The 14,582-nt window shown below is 49.1% G+C and overlaps 1 protein-coding gene across 2 annotated transcripts in view; it reads left to right on the top strand.

The window, feature by feature from the left end:
* The first annotated feature begins 918 nt into the window (after positions 1 to 918).
* LOC136478061 (nuclear-pore anchor-like) overlaps positions 919 to 14,582 on the top strand; it is a 31,219-nt gene continuing 17,555 nt past the window's right edge. For both annotated transcript variants that reach the window (XM_066476385.1, XM_066476384.1), the window contains exons 1-23: positions 919 to 1,415; positions 1,502 to 1,648; positions 2,318 to 2,416; positions 2,582 to 2,710; positions 2,807 to 2,899; positions 2,975 to 3,040; positions 3,373 to 3,462; positions 3,561 to 3,638; positions 3,949 to 4,091; positions 4,991 to 5,099; positions 5,183 to 5,275; positions 5,715 to 5,763; positions 5,905 to 6,008; positions 6,081 to 6,149; positions 6,512 to 6,646; positions 6,742 to 6,846; positions 6,967 to 7,080; positions 7,207 to 7,285; positions 7,455 to 7,498; positions 7,590 to 7,663; positions 8,100 to 8,202; positions 8,345 to 8,479; positions 13,962 to 14,060. In XM_066476385.1, coding sequence (XP_066332482.1) covers positions 1,110 to 1,415; positions 1,502 to 1,648; positions 2,318 to 2,416; positions 2,582 to 2,710; positions 2,807 to 2,899; positions 2,975 to 3,040; positions 3,373 to 3,462; positions 3,561 to 3,638; positions 3,949 to 4,091; positions 4,991 to 5,099; positions 5,183 to 5,275; positions 5,715 to 5,763; positions 5,905 to 6,008; positions 6,081 to 6,149; positions 6,512 to 6,646; positions 6,742 to 6,846; positions 6,967 to 7,080; positions 7,207 to 7,285; positions 7,455 to 7,498; positions 7,590 to 7,663; positions 8,100 to 8,202; positions 8,345 to 8,479; positions 13,962 to 14,060 — 2,463 coding nt within the window. In that variant the 5' untranslated portion in view covers positions 919 to 1,109. The remainder of the gene's footprint in view (positions 1,416 to 1,501; positions 1,649 to 2,317; positions 2,417 to 2,581; positions 2,711 to 2,806; positions 2,900 to 2,974; positions 3,041 to 3,372; positions 3,463 to 3,560; positions 3,639 to 3,948; positions 4,092 to 4,990; positions 5,100 to 5,182; positions 5,276 to 5,714; positions 5,764 to 5,904; positions 6,009 to 6,080; positions 6,150 to 6,511; positions 6,647 to 6,741; positions 6,847 to 6,966; positions 7,081 to 7,206; positions 7,286 to 7,454; positions 7,499 to 7,589; positions 7,664 to 8,099; positions 8,203 to 8,344; positions 8,480 to 13,961; positions 14,061 to 14,582) is intronic.

Here is a 14,582-nt window from a genome sequence, read left to right as displayed (position 1 = left end):
TTACTGAATTATGTATGAAAATTTTGGTTGTCATACCCTTAAATAAAATCCTAGTCCGCCACTGTTCTATGCGCACTTTTAAAGGACTTTACACGCAGATTTCTAGGCCCCGATCGACTTGCTGAAATTTGGCTGAAAAACATTGTTCTGGCTGAATTGTTGTGAGAGAAAAATACTGTTCCGGCTGAAAAAAGAAGCCGAATAAACCGGCTTCTGGGTAAGCCGAACGGGGCCTAGATTGACGTATTTATCATAGGTATTTCGTTATCAAAGGACATATCGCCTATATTAAGAAAAACAACTCCGTTATATTCTAGCATAAATTTAGGAAAATACAAACACTCACATCAAGTCGACAACTTAAATACGGATAACAATTAGTAGAAGCAAGTTTAAATAAATCCTAAATCTTTAACCCATGTGTATTTGGTTCGCCCACGCCTTGCCATGCCGCAAGTTAGGCGTACCATAGTTTCTTGGGCATGCGTTTGGTTTATTGCTGTAGCTATGACGCGTCACACTTTGTTAGCATCCTATCCACACATTATAAACTCATTTTCTTGGCAAACTTTGTTATAAGTGTAGTTTTAATTTTGCTTGCTATATTTTCTATGGCAACAATAGTTTACCAAAAATTAATCGCGACAAACTTAGGCATGAACTAAACAGTATTTTTTAGCATCGGTCGTCTCAACAAAGATCGTGGATAATGGACAGGTGACACAAGCACGGCCCAGAAGCAGTTCTTCCAAACAGGGCCATGGACTTTTTCTCTGGACCACTCAGCCTCCTCAGGCGCAGCAGGCCCAGTCTACGTTGAACTTGAACTAGCCCATTTTATTGAGGCCGTGGGCCGAGGTTTAATCTACCCAGTTCCCTACACACTTCGCGACATATTGCTGCCTCGCCTACGCCGCTTGGCTTCTCGCCCTGTCTTTCCACTCCCCATTCGAGTCCCTCCGCATCCGCCCTTCCACCACCACCACCACCACCACCTCGTCCTCAGCGGCGGTCGGCAAACCCTAGAACCCTAGACCCATCCGCCATACTTCGGTTACTGCGCGCGGGCTAGGGCTAGGGCCCGGCCTCCATATTCGCAGCTCGCGGCGATGCCGCTTTTCATCTCCGACGAGGAGCTCCGGCTCCTCGGCGGCGACACGGCCGCCGTTGCCGAGCGGGCCGACGCCGCCATCCGTGAGCTCCGGCGCCAGGTGGATACCGTACGCGCCGAGGCGGACGCCGCTGCGATCGCTGCCGAGCAGACCTGCGCCCTCCTCGAGCAACGGTACGCCTCCCTCTCCGCCGAGTTAGATCGCTCCCAGGCCGAGGCCGCCGAGCTCACCGCCGCTGCTGAGCGCCGCGCTGCCGAGCTTGCCTCCTCTCAGGCGGAGATACATCAGCTTCGCATCCAGGCGGTAAGACTCTAGGTTTTCAGTTGTTTGTTTGATCACATTGTTTGGTTTGGTTGGGTACACTGATCACTCGATGTTTGTTGTTGTAGATCGCTAAGGATGGTGGGGTGGAGAGGTTGAAAATTGAAATCACGGAGCTGCACAAGTCCAAGTGTCAGTCGCTGGAGTTGATTGAGCAGAGAGATGCAGAAATAAAAGAGAAGGATGGCATCATCCAGAGCTACTACGACAAAATTGTGAGCACTTCTGTTTAAGTACTTTTAATAATAATATTTATGCACTAACCGGTCAATTTGGCAGCCGTATTCATAGTGAATCTAGTGTCAGCCGTATTCTTATCAGTATTGGACTTTGTAATGTGAAAGTGTGCTCAGTTATACGACTAGCACTATCTAAATTATAAAAGCATGCTTTTGATTAGTGACCTGTGAATATTCCACCAAACCCTGCCACTACTTTTGTAGACCTGTGGTATAGACACTTATTTATTATATAAGCTGTTGTGGATAATTTCTGAAGGGCGGGCCTGGTGCAAGCGGTAGAGTCTTACCGCCTGTGACCGGAAGGTCCTGGGTTCGAGTCGCGGTCTCCTCGCATTGCAAAGGCGAGGGTAAGGTTTGCCACTACACCCTTCCCCAGACCCCGCACAGAGCGGGAGCTCTCTGCACTGGGTACGTCCTTTGTTGTGGATAATTTCTCTGCCTGTATTCGCAAGTCGCAAGTCGCAACTTGCAAGAAGTATGGCTTGCTACATGTTCAATGTCATGTGTAGCAGCCAACCAAAAAGGCTCTTAGTTTTTGCATTTTCTTTTTGAGATTTTAATGCTCTTTTATTTTGCGGATTGGGTGTATATCCTGCAATTTTTTGTTTAAGTTTACTGAAAACATGGTTATCATCTTTTCAGGCAAACCTGGCAGAGACTTCTGCTGGTAAAGAGGCTAGGATACAAGAGGTCGAAGCCAAATTTACCCATTGTCAAGCAATTTGCAATCGCATTACCCAGGTATGAACATGAAATGGATGAATTAACACCGAGATGCATAGCTGTTATTTTAGTAGTGTCACTCCTTTACTCTTTGATGCATTAATACTGCCTAATACTGAGCCTTACCCATATGTTTGCATGGTGCACCAGTTGGTTCTTATGTGGTTTGCTTTTCTTTATCAGGAGAAGGAGCTGCTTGAAAAACACAATCTCTGGCTTGATGAAGAACTGAAAGCAAAAGTGAAGAACTTAGCTGAACTAAGGAAAACAAATATGGATGAGGAGGCTCGGATGTCAGCAAGGATTGCTGAGGTGAGTCTTTGTGATCTAACTCATGATGGGTAGTTTTTGTGATCTAACTCATGATGGATTTAGAACACATACGCTGACTGAACCTTTGTGTTTCAGCTTGAAAGAGAGATTTCTGAATCTTCTAGCTCCTTGAGGCGAAGCAAAGAACGCATCTCTGAACTGGAGCAAAGGGTATCCTACATGGAAAAGGTAATTTCTCATGCAGATGATTGCAGTATTACTGTTTCCATCTAATCTTTTCTCTTTATATTTTGGTGATTGAAGGAGTTGTGCTCAACAAAGGATGCTGCAGCTGCTAATGAACAACGTCTTGGTGCGGAGCTTTCAACTGTATGGTTTTATCTTTCTTAACTCTCTTTCTCTTTGCTGCTGGTATGTGTGCACCCTTGGTGCTGCTGTATGTCAGTATTTGACTGCCGCCTGGCGCCTAGTGCCTAGAGATTCTCCACTCGCCTCCTGTTATCTCCTCATGCCCATTCATCATTTTTATAGTTGAGTGAGACTTTTTGTCACATCTTAATTGTTAATATCTGATGATCCTGTTACCTGATTGAAACTCATTATGAAAAGCTGATGCAATGCAATGCTTGTGGGAACACCTGGAGTACTTTGACCCTTTGTTATCTCTAGTGAGATGATTTACCATAGCTCATGGTGCTTAGGTCATGAAACTTGCTGAACTTCACAAAGAAAGTTCCGAGGAATGGTCGAAAAAGGCTGGGGAGCTCGAAGGTGTTATTAAAGCATTAGAGGTAATGCCTTTGCTTGTATATCATGGTTACATGTTTTTGTCCCACAGTCCCAGTTACAAACAGTGAATAACTCATGATCAATTTCTCCTACAAACTAGACACATCTGACCCAAGTTGAAGATGAATACAAGGAAAAGCTTGAGAAGGAGTCTTTGTCCAGGAGAGACCTTGAAAAGGTATATCTATTTATATGTTCATGTTCCCTGCAAAATTTTAGTTGGTTGCAAGTTTATTAGATCTTGAAGGGTGGGCCTGGTGCAAGCGGTAGAGTCTTACCGCCTGTGACCGGAAGGTCCCGGGTTCGAGTCGCGGTCTCCTCGCATTGCACAGGCGAGGGTAAGGCTTGCCGCTAACACCCTTCCCCAGACCCCGCACAGAGCGGGAGCTCTCTGCACTGGGTACGCCCGCAAGTTTATTAGATCTTGTCATAACCTGAGCAAGATCTCGGATGCTCTTTCATTGTGCTATGTGATCTTATTACTGCAGGATGCTGTCAACTTGAAGCAGAAGCTTGAAAAGTGTGAACTTGATCTGGAGAATACAAGGAAGTCCAGTGAATTGAGCCTCATTCCATTGACCAGCATTGCAGCAGACTCTTCTGATCTAGTAGACACAACAGTACGAGAACTGTATGATCTCTAGCACTTGACTTCTTTTGTTGTAAATGTGTTACATCAAAAAGTTGAAATGCCAGGAAAACAAAAAGTTGTGAGATGTTTATCAAATCGCCAGCTGTTAACTTTTCTTTTGAAATGATTAAAAATTGTATCACCCTAGCATATTGGCCCACTTTTGGTGGATGTGGACTAATGGCCTGTCCCATGCCCTTGGCTCTGCTTGGCCTGCAGCAGACCCATGGCAGAATTTTGTCCAAGCAGTTTTGCCCTCCCTGAGGATGTTTCATTCAGTGGTGATGAAGCTGGTAGGCCTAACTGAGATGATGTGTGGTTCTACTGCAGCCTCTTTTGGTGGTGGGGCTATGCAAACTGAAATGAGGGTACAATAGGGCATATGAAACAGAATTCCTGACTAACAATCATGCTAGGATAAGATTAAAAACTTGTTAGGAGTTTAGTTTGTTCCACTTTGATCTCTTTAGTCCTTTCCATGTTATTTTCTAGGGACATGGAATGGGAATGTTGTCGTGAATGTAGCAACCCCTGAACCTTTTGTTTTGTTGCACTTCGTACTTCTCTAGGCCAACTTTTACTGACAATTTTTCATAGATGTGGATGTGGGATGTAGAAGAAAGAAATGAAGAAAGCATCACTTCTGAGCATTCTAGAGTAATATTTAGGGCAACATCTTTTTTTTTAAGAAATTTTAGATGCTGTAACAGTCATCAACATATAATTGTTAAATAATGATACAAACCATTTCCACTTGATGCATCCAGATTTCTTTCCCTGATTATTGAGGAAGTAGTAAAGATAATAGGAAAAGGGCAAAATGACGAGAGATGAGTGAATCAAAATGGTTCTTCATATTTAAAGTTTGTCTTTCATTAAACCTCGCTCCTATTTTGCAGGCCTATTTCTGATGCAGTTAATCAGAATGACCTAATGGTTATTCCAAAGGTACCTAGTGGTGTTTCTGGAACTGCTTTAGCTGCTTCTCTTCTTCGTGACGGTTGGAGTGTATGTCCTACCTCTTCTGTACTCTTAATTTCTTTGTTTTCACCTCTCTTTATGTTTCCTGATAACATTCATTGCATTATCAGCTTGCTAAGATCTATGAGAAATACGAAGAAGCTACTGATGCTTTCCTCCATGAGAGGCGGGGAAGGAGACATGCAGAAGCAGTTTTGGAAAGGGTAAGTTATTGTGCTTGTTACTATCTCTGAATTGGGATCTTATCAACTGCTCATCTTCGTTTTACCCAAATGATCGACATTGGTTAAATTTCTTTTGTGCCATTGGAATTCTATTTGCCTTTGTTAGTGACACAGGTGTTCCCCATGTGTCATTGGGATATTATAGAAAATAAGAGATTGCAAAATTTTGCTATGGCAAATAAGTAATTACCCTGTGGACATTTGGCGCTCTATTTTCAGTTGTCATTGCAATATCTAGAATGACGAAGTAATTTGAATCGTCCGATGGGCCTGATGTGAATTAGAAAGAAGTATGCTAGTTTTTCTACAGGATCACAGAAACAGTAATGTCTTTTGCTTTAAAGAGATCCTTTGTGCACAAGTATGTGCTTCTTTACCTGAATCATTGTCGAGTACCTGAATATCTCTTGTACACCAGGTTTTGCATGAAATAGAAGAGAAGGCTGAGCTTATCTTAGACGAACGGGGTAAGTTTTCGCTCATTGTTCTTAATCTCTTGAAGCACCACACAAGCGAAATAACATTGCTTGGCAAATGAAAGCACTGCGATACTGCTTACTTTATGATTCCTCTCAACCATTCCTCCCTGTTTTTTCTTCTGATCATAGCTGAGCATGAGAGGATGGTCGAAGCTTATGCTCTAATGGATCAGAAATTGCAGCAAGCATTGCTGGAGCACGATAATTTTGAAAGCAATATTAGGAATCTAAAGGTACGCAGTATACAGGTATTGCACGTTGATAGGTTTCATTGGATGCGGTTTTAACATCCACATACCTTTCAGTCTGAGCTGAAAAGACAGGAGCGTGATCATAGTGTGGCACAGAAGGAAATAGATGACCTGCAAAAACAAGTGAGCGCTTCAACTTGGCATTGGCATTTCAGTCTGCTTGTTTTCATTATTGATATTAATTACATGGGAGTTTGCGAACTTTCAAACAGATTGTTCGTTGTGATTTAGATGTGTGTCATGTATGAGATTTGGAGCAGCTTCAGGTGGTGGGACTGTGGGAGCCCCCGTAAATATTTATGCTATGGTGGTTATCCACTAATGTCCTTCCATTCGTCCTGAAGTTGTTCCAATTATTTCAAGTCTAATAAAAAAGCATGTGGGGAATTATATGAATTATGTTTGTTATGCATCATTTCTACTTTATAATGTCCATGTGGTATTGCATATCCATGTTCTGATTTTTGTTTTACTGTTCTTTGTAGGTTGCTGTTCTTCTAAAAGAATGCCAAGACATACAGCTTCGTTGTGGTTCTAGCCTTCCTAATGTAGGCCATGGCGCTTTTTCTTCAAGCTTAGGCAATGTTCTTTCTAATGTAGAGCATGATATCAAGGATAATGTAAGTCTACTCTTGTGGCTATCCCTTCTAAAGCCTTTTGTTTCACTATGGTTTTGCATCAAATTGTTGTCTTACCATATTATAATCTTTGGCAGATGTCTTTTAAAGATATCAATGGGTTAGTTCAGCAAAATGTTCAACTAAGAAATCAAGTTCACATGCTCTCAGCCGATCTTGACAAAAAGGATATGGAACTACGGGTAAGTGTGATATGTTGCTGTTTTTTTTACTACACAATTTTAATTGTTCAATTTGTCAATTGCTAGTTGTATTCTCAATTTCAATTGCAAAGATTCTTAATTTCGTTCCTACCTTTGTAGGAGAGCTTCCAAATTGAGTTGAAGAAAGTTACAGATGATGCTGCGTCCAGGGTTGAAAAAGTTATGAAGAAATCTGAAGAACAAGCAATAATGATCGAATCTCTTCATCGATCCGTATGTCTTACATATTCTTCTTTCAAAGACACAGAAAATCCTTTTGTGTTGAAACATAATTCTATTAATTGCTACATGTACCATGAATCATAAGATAGCCTATGGTTATTCTTTATTGTTGTGTAGGTGGCGATGTATCGGAAGCTGTGTGAGGAGCAGCAGAAGGCTCGTTCGAGTGTTGAATCAGCACCTAGTGCTCTGCAAGGTTTGTTTGTTCTATTATGCTTTTTCTTTTGATTTGTCCTGCCCATTAGTTGAATAACTTGTATTTGTGTGGGGTTGACTGTGTTGTGGTGGTGTATGTCAAGGCACTTGTACTTCGCAGATGCTCTGGATGTTAACTTTACCTCACGCTTTTCCTTTTTATTCTCTAGATAGCAGCAGAACGGACCTGATGGTTCTGTTTGAAGGATCACAGGTAATTTTCTGGATGACACTTTTCAAGCAGCCTATATGAATACAGTAGTTTTGATCTATTCCATCCTGTGTTTTCTACCTCAACTCTATAGGAAGTCTCGAAGAAAGCTTATGAGCAAGTCTCTGAACGAGCCAGAAGCCTTGATGAAGAGTTGACAAAATTGAGGTTGTCTTTTCTCTCATTGTTTATCTGGCTTACTTAACATAGCTAATGATCAGTGTATGTTTATTTTTATTTCATTATACAAGATCTGCAGTAAGCTTCTAGGGGGCTATCGGTAGCTTTATAGGTCAGAAGTTGATGGACCATAATTTTTGTAACATTTGAGGAGTAACTGTTAATTTTTTTTTTGTTGCGAAAAAGCTTGGTACTTTACCCTTTGATAGTAGCCACGTCTGCGGTAGTCTCATGCTGGTAGAATGTTGTAGGAACTTTCAGTTCTCATCCACACCGGGTGATATATGCTGTTAATTAGTTTGCCTTGCACTTTAGTTTGCTTTTATTTTGTTTGGTTGTAGATGACATATTTATTGAAGTTCGACTAGGATTCTATTTCTGGATAAAGTTCAAATACCTTCAATACTTACTGTTGTCAATTCAGGACTGAGCTTCAGGCTCTGCGATCTGAGCGTGATAAGGCAGTGCTTGAAGCTGATTTTGCTCGGGACCGGCTTAATGGGTTTGCAGCGGAGCTTGAGCATCAGGTTCTTTTTCTGTGTTATAATACTGTTTTCTCTTCTTAATTATATTACTCAGAGTTAATTCTCAGTTCTTCGTTTATTTGTTGATGAGAACTCTTGCGCATTATTATTAATGCTGATTTTGATTATTCTCCTGTAATTACAGAGGAAGGAGTCTAATTCTGCTTCACTTAGAAATGCGGAGTTGATGCGCTTGGTAGTTGATTACGAAAGAAGACTTCGTGAAGATTTGGATTCTAAACAAGGTTTAGAGGGGAATCTAAGGAAGCTATCAATGGAGGTTTGTTTGTGATAGAATTGTAATTCCTTACTATTGGGCTAACCCTGGAAGGGTAGCTATATGGGAGTCATACATGGGCCATATATGGGCCTTAATACACACATACTCCAACACCCCCCCCCCCCCCCCCCCCCCCGCAGTCTGAACTACCGTCACAGCGGAGTTGCAGACTGGACATGAAAAGAAGAACACACACGAGCCCCCCCACAGACGCAACTAGCCACCGGTGATGTTGAGGCTGGAGCGAAACTCGGAGAATGTGGAGGACGGGAGGCCCTTGGTGAAGATGTCGGCAAACTGGGAGGCGGTCGGGACGTGGAGGACCCGAACATCGCCGATGGCGACCCGATCGCGGACAAAGTGAAGGTCGATCTCCACATGCTTGGTCCGCTGGTGCTGAACAGGGTTGGTGGAGAGGTACACCGCACTGACGTTGTCGCAGTAAACAAGCGTGCTCCGGGAGAGGGGACTGTGGAGCTCGGCAAGAAGTTGGCGGAGCCAGGAGGCCTCCGCCACGCCGTTAGCGACAGCGCGGTACTCCGCCTCGGCACTGGAACGGGAGACCACCGGCTGGCGCTTGGACGACCAGGACACCAGGTTGCCGCCCAGAAAAACAGCATAGCCGGAAGTGGAGCGTCGAGTGTCTGGACACCCGGCCCAGTTGGCGTCAGTGTAGACGACGAGATCGGTGGAGTGAGACCGGTGGAGTAGCAGGCCGTAGTCGACAGTGCCTCGGAGGTAGCGGAGGAGGCGCTTGAGAGCAGTGAGGTGGGGCTCTCGGGGATCATGCATGTGGAGGCATATCTGCTGAACTGCATAGGTGATGTCTGGCCTGGTGAAGGTGAGGTACTGAAGTGCTCCTGCAAGGCTCCGGTACGCAGTGGGGTCTGGTACTGGGTTGCCCGCTGCCTCTGACAGCTTGGCCTGAGTGTCAACTGGAGTGGAGCAGGGCTTACAGTCAGTCATCCCAGCTCGCTCCAGGATATCAAGAGTGTACTGTCGCTGGTGAAGAAGGAGACCGGTGGGACGAGGCTGAACTGTGACGCCGAGGAAGTGATGGAGCACACCAAGATCCTTCATAGCGAACTCCTGTTGAAGAGAGGTGATGATACGCCGGAGGAGTGACGGACTGGAGGCTGTGAGCACAATGTCATCAACATAGAGCAGCAGATAGGCAGTCTCAGCGCCGTGGTGATAGATAAACAGAGAAGTATCTGACTTTGCCTCCACGAATCCCAATGTCAGCAGGTAAGCAGCAAACCGAGAGTACCAAGCCCGAGGGGCCTGCTTGAGGCCGTAGAGGGACTTGTTGAGCCGGCAGACCATATCAGGACGAGAAGAGTCAACGAAGCCCGCAGGCTGGCTGCAGTAGACTGTCTCAGTCAGAGTACCGTGCAGAAAGGCATTCTTGACGTCCAGCTGGTGCACGTGCCAGGAGCGAGAGAGAGCCAGTGAGAGAACCGTGCGGACGGTAGCCGGCTTCACCACTGGACTGAACGTCTCATCGTAGTCGACGCCAGGGCGTTGAGTGAAACCCCGGAGAACCCAGCGAGCCTTGTACCGATCAAGGGAACCATCAGCCCGCCGCTTGTGTGTCCAGATCCACTTGCCGGTAACAACGTTGGAGCCAGGCGGACGGGGCACCAGATCCCATGTCTGGTTGGCGAGGAGTGCCGCGTACTCCTCCTCCATCGCGCGACGCCAGTGCGGATCCGACAAGGCGGCGCGAACGGAAGAGGGTACAGGAGAGACCTGCGGCTCGCCTGGCATCGCTGCGAGAGCCAGGGGCCGCAGGGTACCAGCCGCGTGCCGCGTCACCATAGGGTGAACATGACGCGGGTGTCGGTGCAGGAGAGGCGGGTGGTACACCGACTGCGCGACACGGGCAACCGGGGGCGGAGGTGGCAGCGTAGGTGTCGACGGCGGAGAAGAGGCCACCGGTGGTGACCGAGGCGGCGACGGTGGTGGCGGGGCCGGCTCCGGATGCAGCGGAGCCGGACGCACTCGGCGGTGGTAGACACGCACCGGCTGTGCGAAACGCGCAGCAGGTGCTGAAGCCGAGGTCTCCGGACCCGCGCAGGGCGTAGGGCCAGGAGCAGCACCAGAGTCCAGCGCCGCCGGACCCGCGCTGGGCGCAGGGTCAGGGGCCGCACCAGAGGGCGTCGAGCCGGAGCACGGAGCCGGCGAAGGGCACGGTGGAGTAGTACCTGCAGGACACAACGGCAATGGTGGCTGGTCCACCGTGTCAGTGGGAAATAGGGAGAAGAGGTCAAGGTCGGGGGTGGAGGGGGGTGGGGAGGTGGTGGAGAAAGGGAAGACGGACTCGTCAAACACCACGTGGCGAGAGATGAGGATCCGACGAGAGGTGAGGTCAAAGCAACGGTACCCCTTGTGATCCGGGGAGTACCCGAGGAAGACACACTGAGTCGAACGGGGAGCCAGCTTGTGGGGAGCAGTGGCAGTGGTGTTAGGGTAACACGCACACCCGAAGACACGAAGGTGATCGTAACGAGGGGGGGGGGGGGTACCGAAGAGAGCGTGGTGTGGAGTGGGAGCCGGACAGGCAACGAAAGGTAGGCGGTTAAGGAGGTAGGTGGAGGTGTGCAGACTCTCAGCCCAGAAGTGAGCAGGAAGCGAAGCCTGGAACAGAAGGGTGCGCATGGTGTCGTTCGTGGTGCGAATCATGCGCTCAGCCTTACCGTTCTGGGAGGAGGTATAGGGACATGACATGCGTAACTGCACACCGTGAGAGAGGAAGAAAGCACGAGAGTTGGAGTTATCGAACTCACGCCCATTGTCACACTGGACGGCCCTGATGGTGAGGCCGAACTGAGTAGACACCCAGGCGAAAAAGTGGAGAAGCGTGGGGAATGCATCAGACTTAGCACGCAAGGGAAAAGTCCAAGAATAATGAGAGAAATCATCAAGCACGACAAGATAGTATTTATAGCCAGAAATGCTCATAACAGGTGACGTCCATAGGTCGCAATGTACAAGATCAAAAATATGGGTCGCATGGGAAGAGGAGGTAGGGAAAGGAAGACGAACATGACGGCCCAGTTGGCATGCCTGACACAAGTGCTCATCGTGAGCCCGAGTACATGGTATGTCGGAACTACGACTAAGCTGGGTCAAAGCATTACGGCCAGGATGCCCAAGACGCCGGTGCCATGTAGTGGATGAAGTGGTGGCGGCAAAAGCAGCTGACGAAGCGGAGGGCGAAGCGGAAGAAGCAGACGCAGGAAACCGAAGGGTGTAAAGGGGCCCCGTGCTGTCACATCGGAGAAGAGGACGCCGGGAAGCCAAATCCTTCACAGTAAGACCAGATGAGTCAAATTCAACAGAACATGAATTGTCAGCTGTAAAACGACGAATAGAAAGGAGGTTGTGAACCATAGAGGGAGCAACAAGGACATCCGGAAGACGAAAAGAGCCATGAGTGTGAGCGGCACCCACGGAAGTGACAGGAAGACACGAACCATTGGCGACCATGATGGACGAAGGGTGGGAGGAAGGAGGATGAACAGAAGAGAGTATACCAGGGTTGGGGGTGGTGTGGAAGGTAGCACCCGAGTCGGCGATCCAGTCTGGGCCGACTGGAGGAGTCAGGGTCATGGTGCCGAAAGAGCGGGCCAAAGCCGTCGGGTCCCAACCGACAGGCCCTGGCGTGGTCCAGGTAGGTGGAGCCCACGACGACGAGAACGGGGCGACTGGGACGGCGCCGGTGAGCATGGCCGCCGGTGGACCAGGCTCGCCCCCGGGAGCCCAGAAGGGCCACATGGAGATGTGCCCTGACCAAGGGTTGTTGAAGGAGGGCCAGGGTGTACCCCGTGGAGGCGTCGGAGTACTCCCACGGCCAGGGCCCGCACCACGCCCCCCCCCCCCCCCGCGTCGACGACGGCCGCCACGGCCCCCCCCACCCCCGCTCGGCCCGGGAGGAGGAGGACCAAGAAGGGACGACGCTGGTGGAGCGGAAGGACGTGGCGGAGGAGTGGCGGCAAGAGCAGTCGAGGGAGACGAGGACCCCGACGTGGGTAGTGACCCAGGCGTGATGCCCTGAGTGAGCTCCTCCATGACAAGGTCGTCACGGACCTGGAGGAAGGTGGGAAAGGGCCGCTGCCGGGTGATCCAGGTGCGGAGGTGGCTGTATCGCTCGTTGAGGCCGCGAAGGACGTTGAGGACCAAGATCCGGTCCTCCACGGCCCAGCCAAGGTTACCGAGGGAGTCTGCCATGGTCTTCATCTTCCGGCAGTACTCGCCAACGGAGAGGTCGCCCTGGACAAAGGTGCGGAAGCTTGCGTCGAGACGCAGGGCCCGGGCTTCGGCGTTGCCCAGGAACTGGCCCTCGAGCGCCAGCCAGGCCCGGCGGGCGGTGCTCTCAGGGGTGCTGCGGACGAGGTCGTGAAGGTCGAGGGAGATGGTCCCCAGGATCCACGAGAGGACGATGCTGTCGAGACGCAGCCATGAAGGGGTTCGAGCCGCAGGCGGGGCGTCGGTGAGGACGTGGTCGTCGAGGGCGTAGCGGCGGAGGATGAGAAGGACCAGGTCCCGCCAGCGGGCATAGGAGGGCGACTCAGGGTTGAGGACGACAGGAACCAGGCTCCGGATGTTCTGGACACCACCGTCTTGGTAGTGCAGCTGCGCGACGAGGGGATCAGCCGAGTTGGGCCAGAGAACCACTGTAGAGGACGGACGTGAAGCAGACGAGGTGGCAGTGGTGTCGTGGTACAACGGATGGACGAGGAGTTGCTCCGCCTCGGCGATCTGACGGGCCAGAACATCGGCCGCATCGCGCTCCCGCTCCCAGGTTTGGGCCGCCGCGCGCAGGCGTGCCTGGCCCTCCGCGGCAGCGGCCCGGGCGGTGACGAGAGCCGCTGCGAGGGCGGAGTCCGGTGGAGGCGCTGCGTGAAATGGCAGAGGAGGCGGGGCGGGAAAAGGAGCCTGGAAGTCCGCGCGCGCGCGTGCGGCGTCGTCGTGGAAGCCCGCAGCCGCGCGAGCATCCGCGCCGGGGAGGCCCGCATCCGCACCGTTCGCAGCCGCGCCGCCCGCATCCGCGCCGGGGAGGCCCGCAGCCGCGCCGGGAAGGGCCACGGCGGCGAGAAGAGAAGCGGCGGCGGCGGCTGGGTCTCCGTGGCGCGCGCGGCTCGCGATTTGCGCCCAGGTGGAAGGAAGAGGGGGGAAGCAGTGGAAGTAGGAGGGAGGGGGAGGAGGTGGTGGGCCACCGGCCATGGCGGCAGCGGCTGCCGGCGGCGGCTGCCTGCCTGGCGGCTGGGAGAGGGAGGAAAGGGAAAACCTAAGCTGATACCATGATAGAATTGTAATTCCTTACTATTGGGCTAACCCTGGAAGGGTAGCTATATGGGAGTCATACATGGGCCATATATGGGCCTTAATACACACATACTCCAACAGTTTGCATTTTGTGCATCCATTAAATAATTATAATGACGCAGAAACCTGACATGATTTCCCAACATTCTAGGTGATGACATTGAAGAATGCAAAAGAGAATTTAGAGAAGTCAGAGAAAAAAGCTTTGGATGAAGTCCGTGATTTAACGGAGCGAGTGCATCGTTTGCAGGTTTTTTTTTTCTCATTGCCACATATAAAAGTTTCTGTGTATCAGGTGTCATTTTACATTTATCAGTTCTTATCATGCTGATATAGTTGAGGTACAATACATGTAAATTGTTTTTGCTAGATTCATCCTTCATTTTGTTTTAGTTATGTGCACGCTTGTTATAAAAAGCCTACTGAATGTCTCTTCTTATCCCACATTAGTCTCATTCGGACAAATCTACAGAGTTTTTTTCCCAGTATTTGATAATTGCATGATTTCATGGTCTAATGAACATGCTAGTTATTTTAACTTCTGTTCTGATATAATCTTTGATGGATTATAGTATTCTCATTGGTTTGAGGTTGGATGCATATGTGGCAGTGGAAGTGTAAGAATGATGGATTGATGTCCTGGCAGCTGTGGGGCTTATCTCCCGCCATGACAGGAGCTCTGTTCTGACTGGAACTTTTGGAGTTTGTGTACTTGATGAAAACATAGCATAGCACAGCCTTATTGCTTACCTAGGAAACAAACCCCTGATTG

Source organism: Miscanthus floridulus, chromosome 8 (genome assembly GCF_019320115.1).
Source record: "Miscanthus floridulus cultivar M001 chromosome 8, ASM1932011v1, whole genome shotgun sequence".
Classification (NCBI taxonomy): domain Eukaryota; kingdom Viridiplantae; phylum Streptophyta; class Magnoliopsida; order Poales; family Poaceae; genus Miscanthus; species Miscanthus floridulus.
This window is presented reverse-complemented; position numbering and strand designations above follow the sequence as displayed.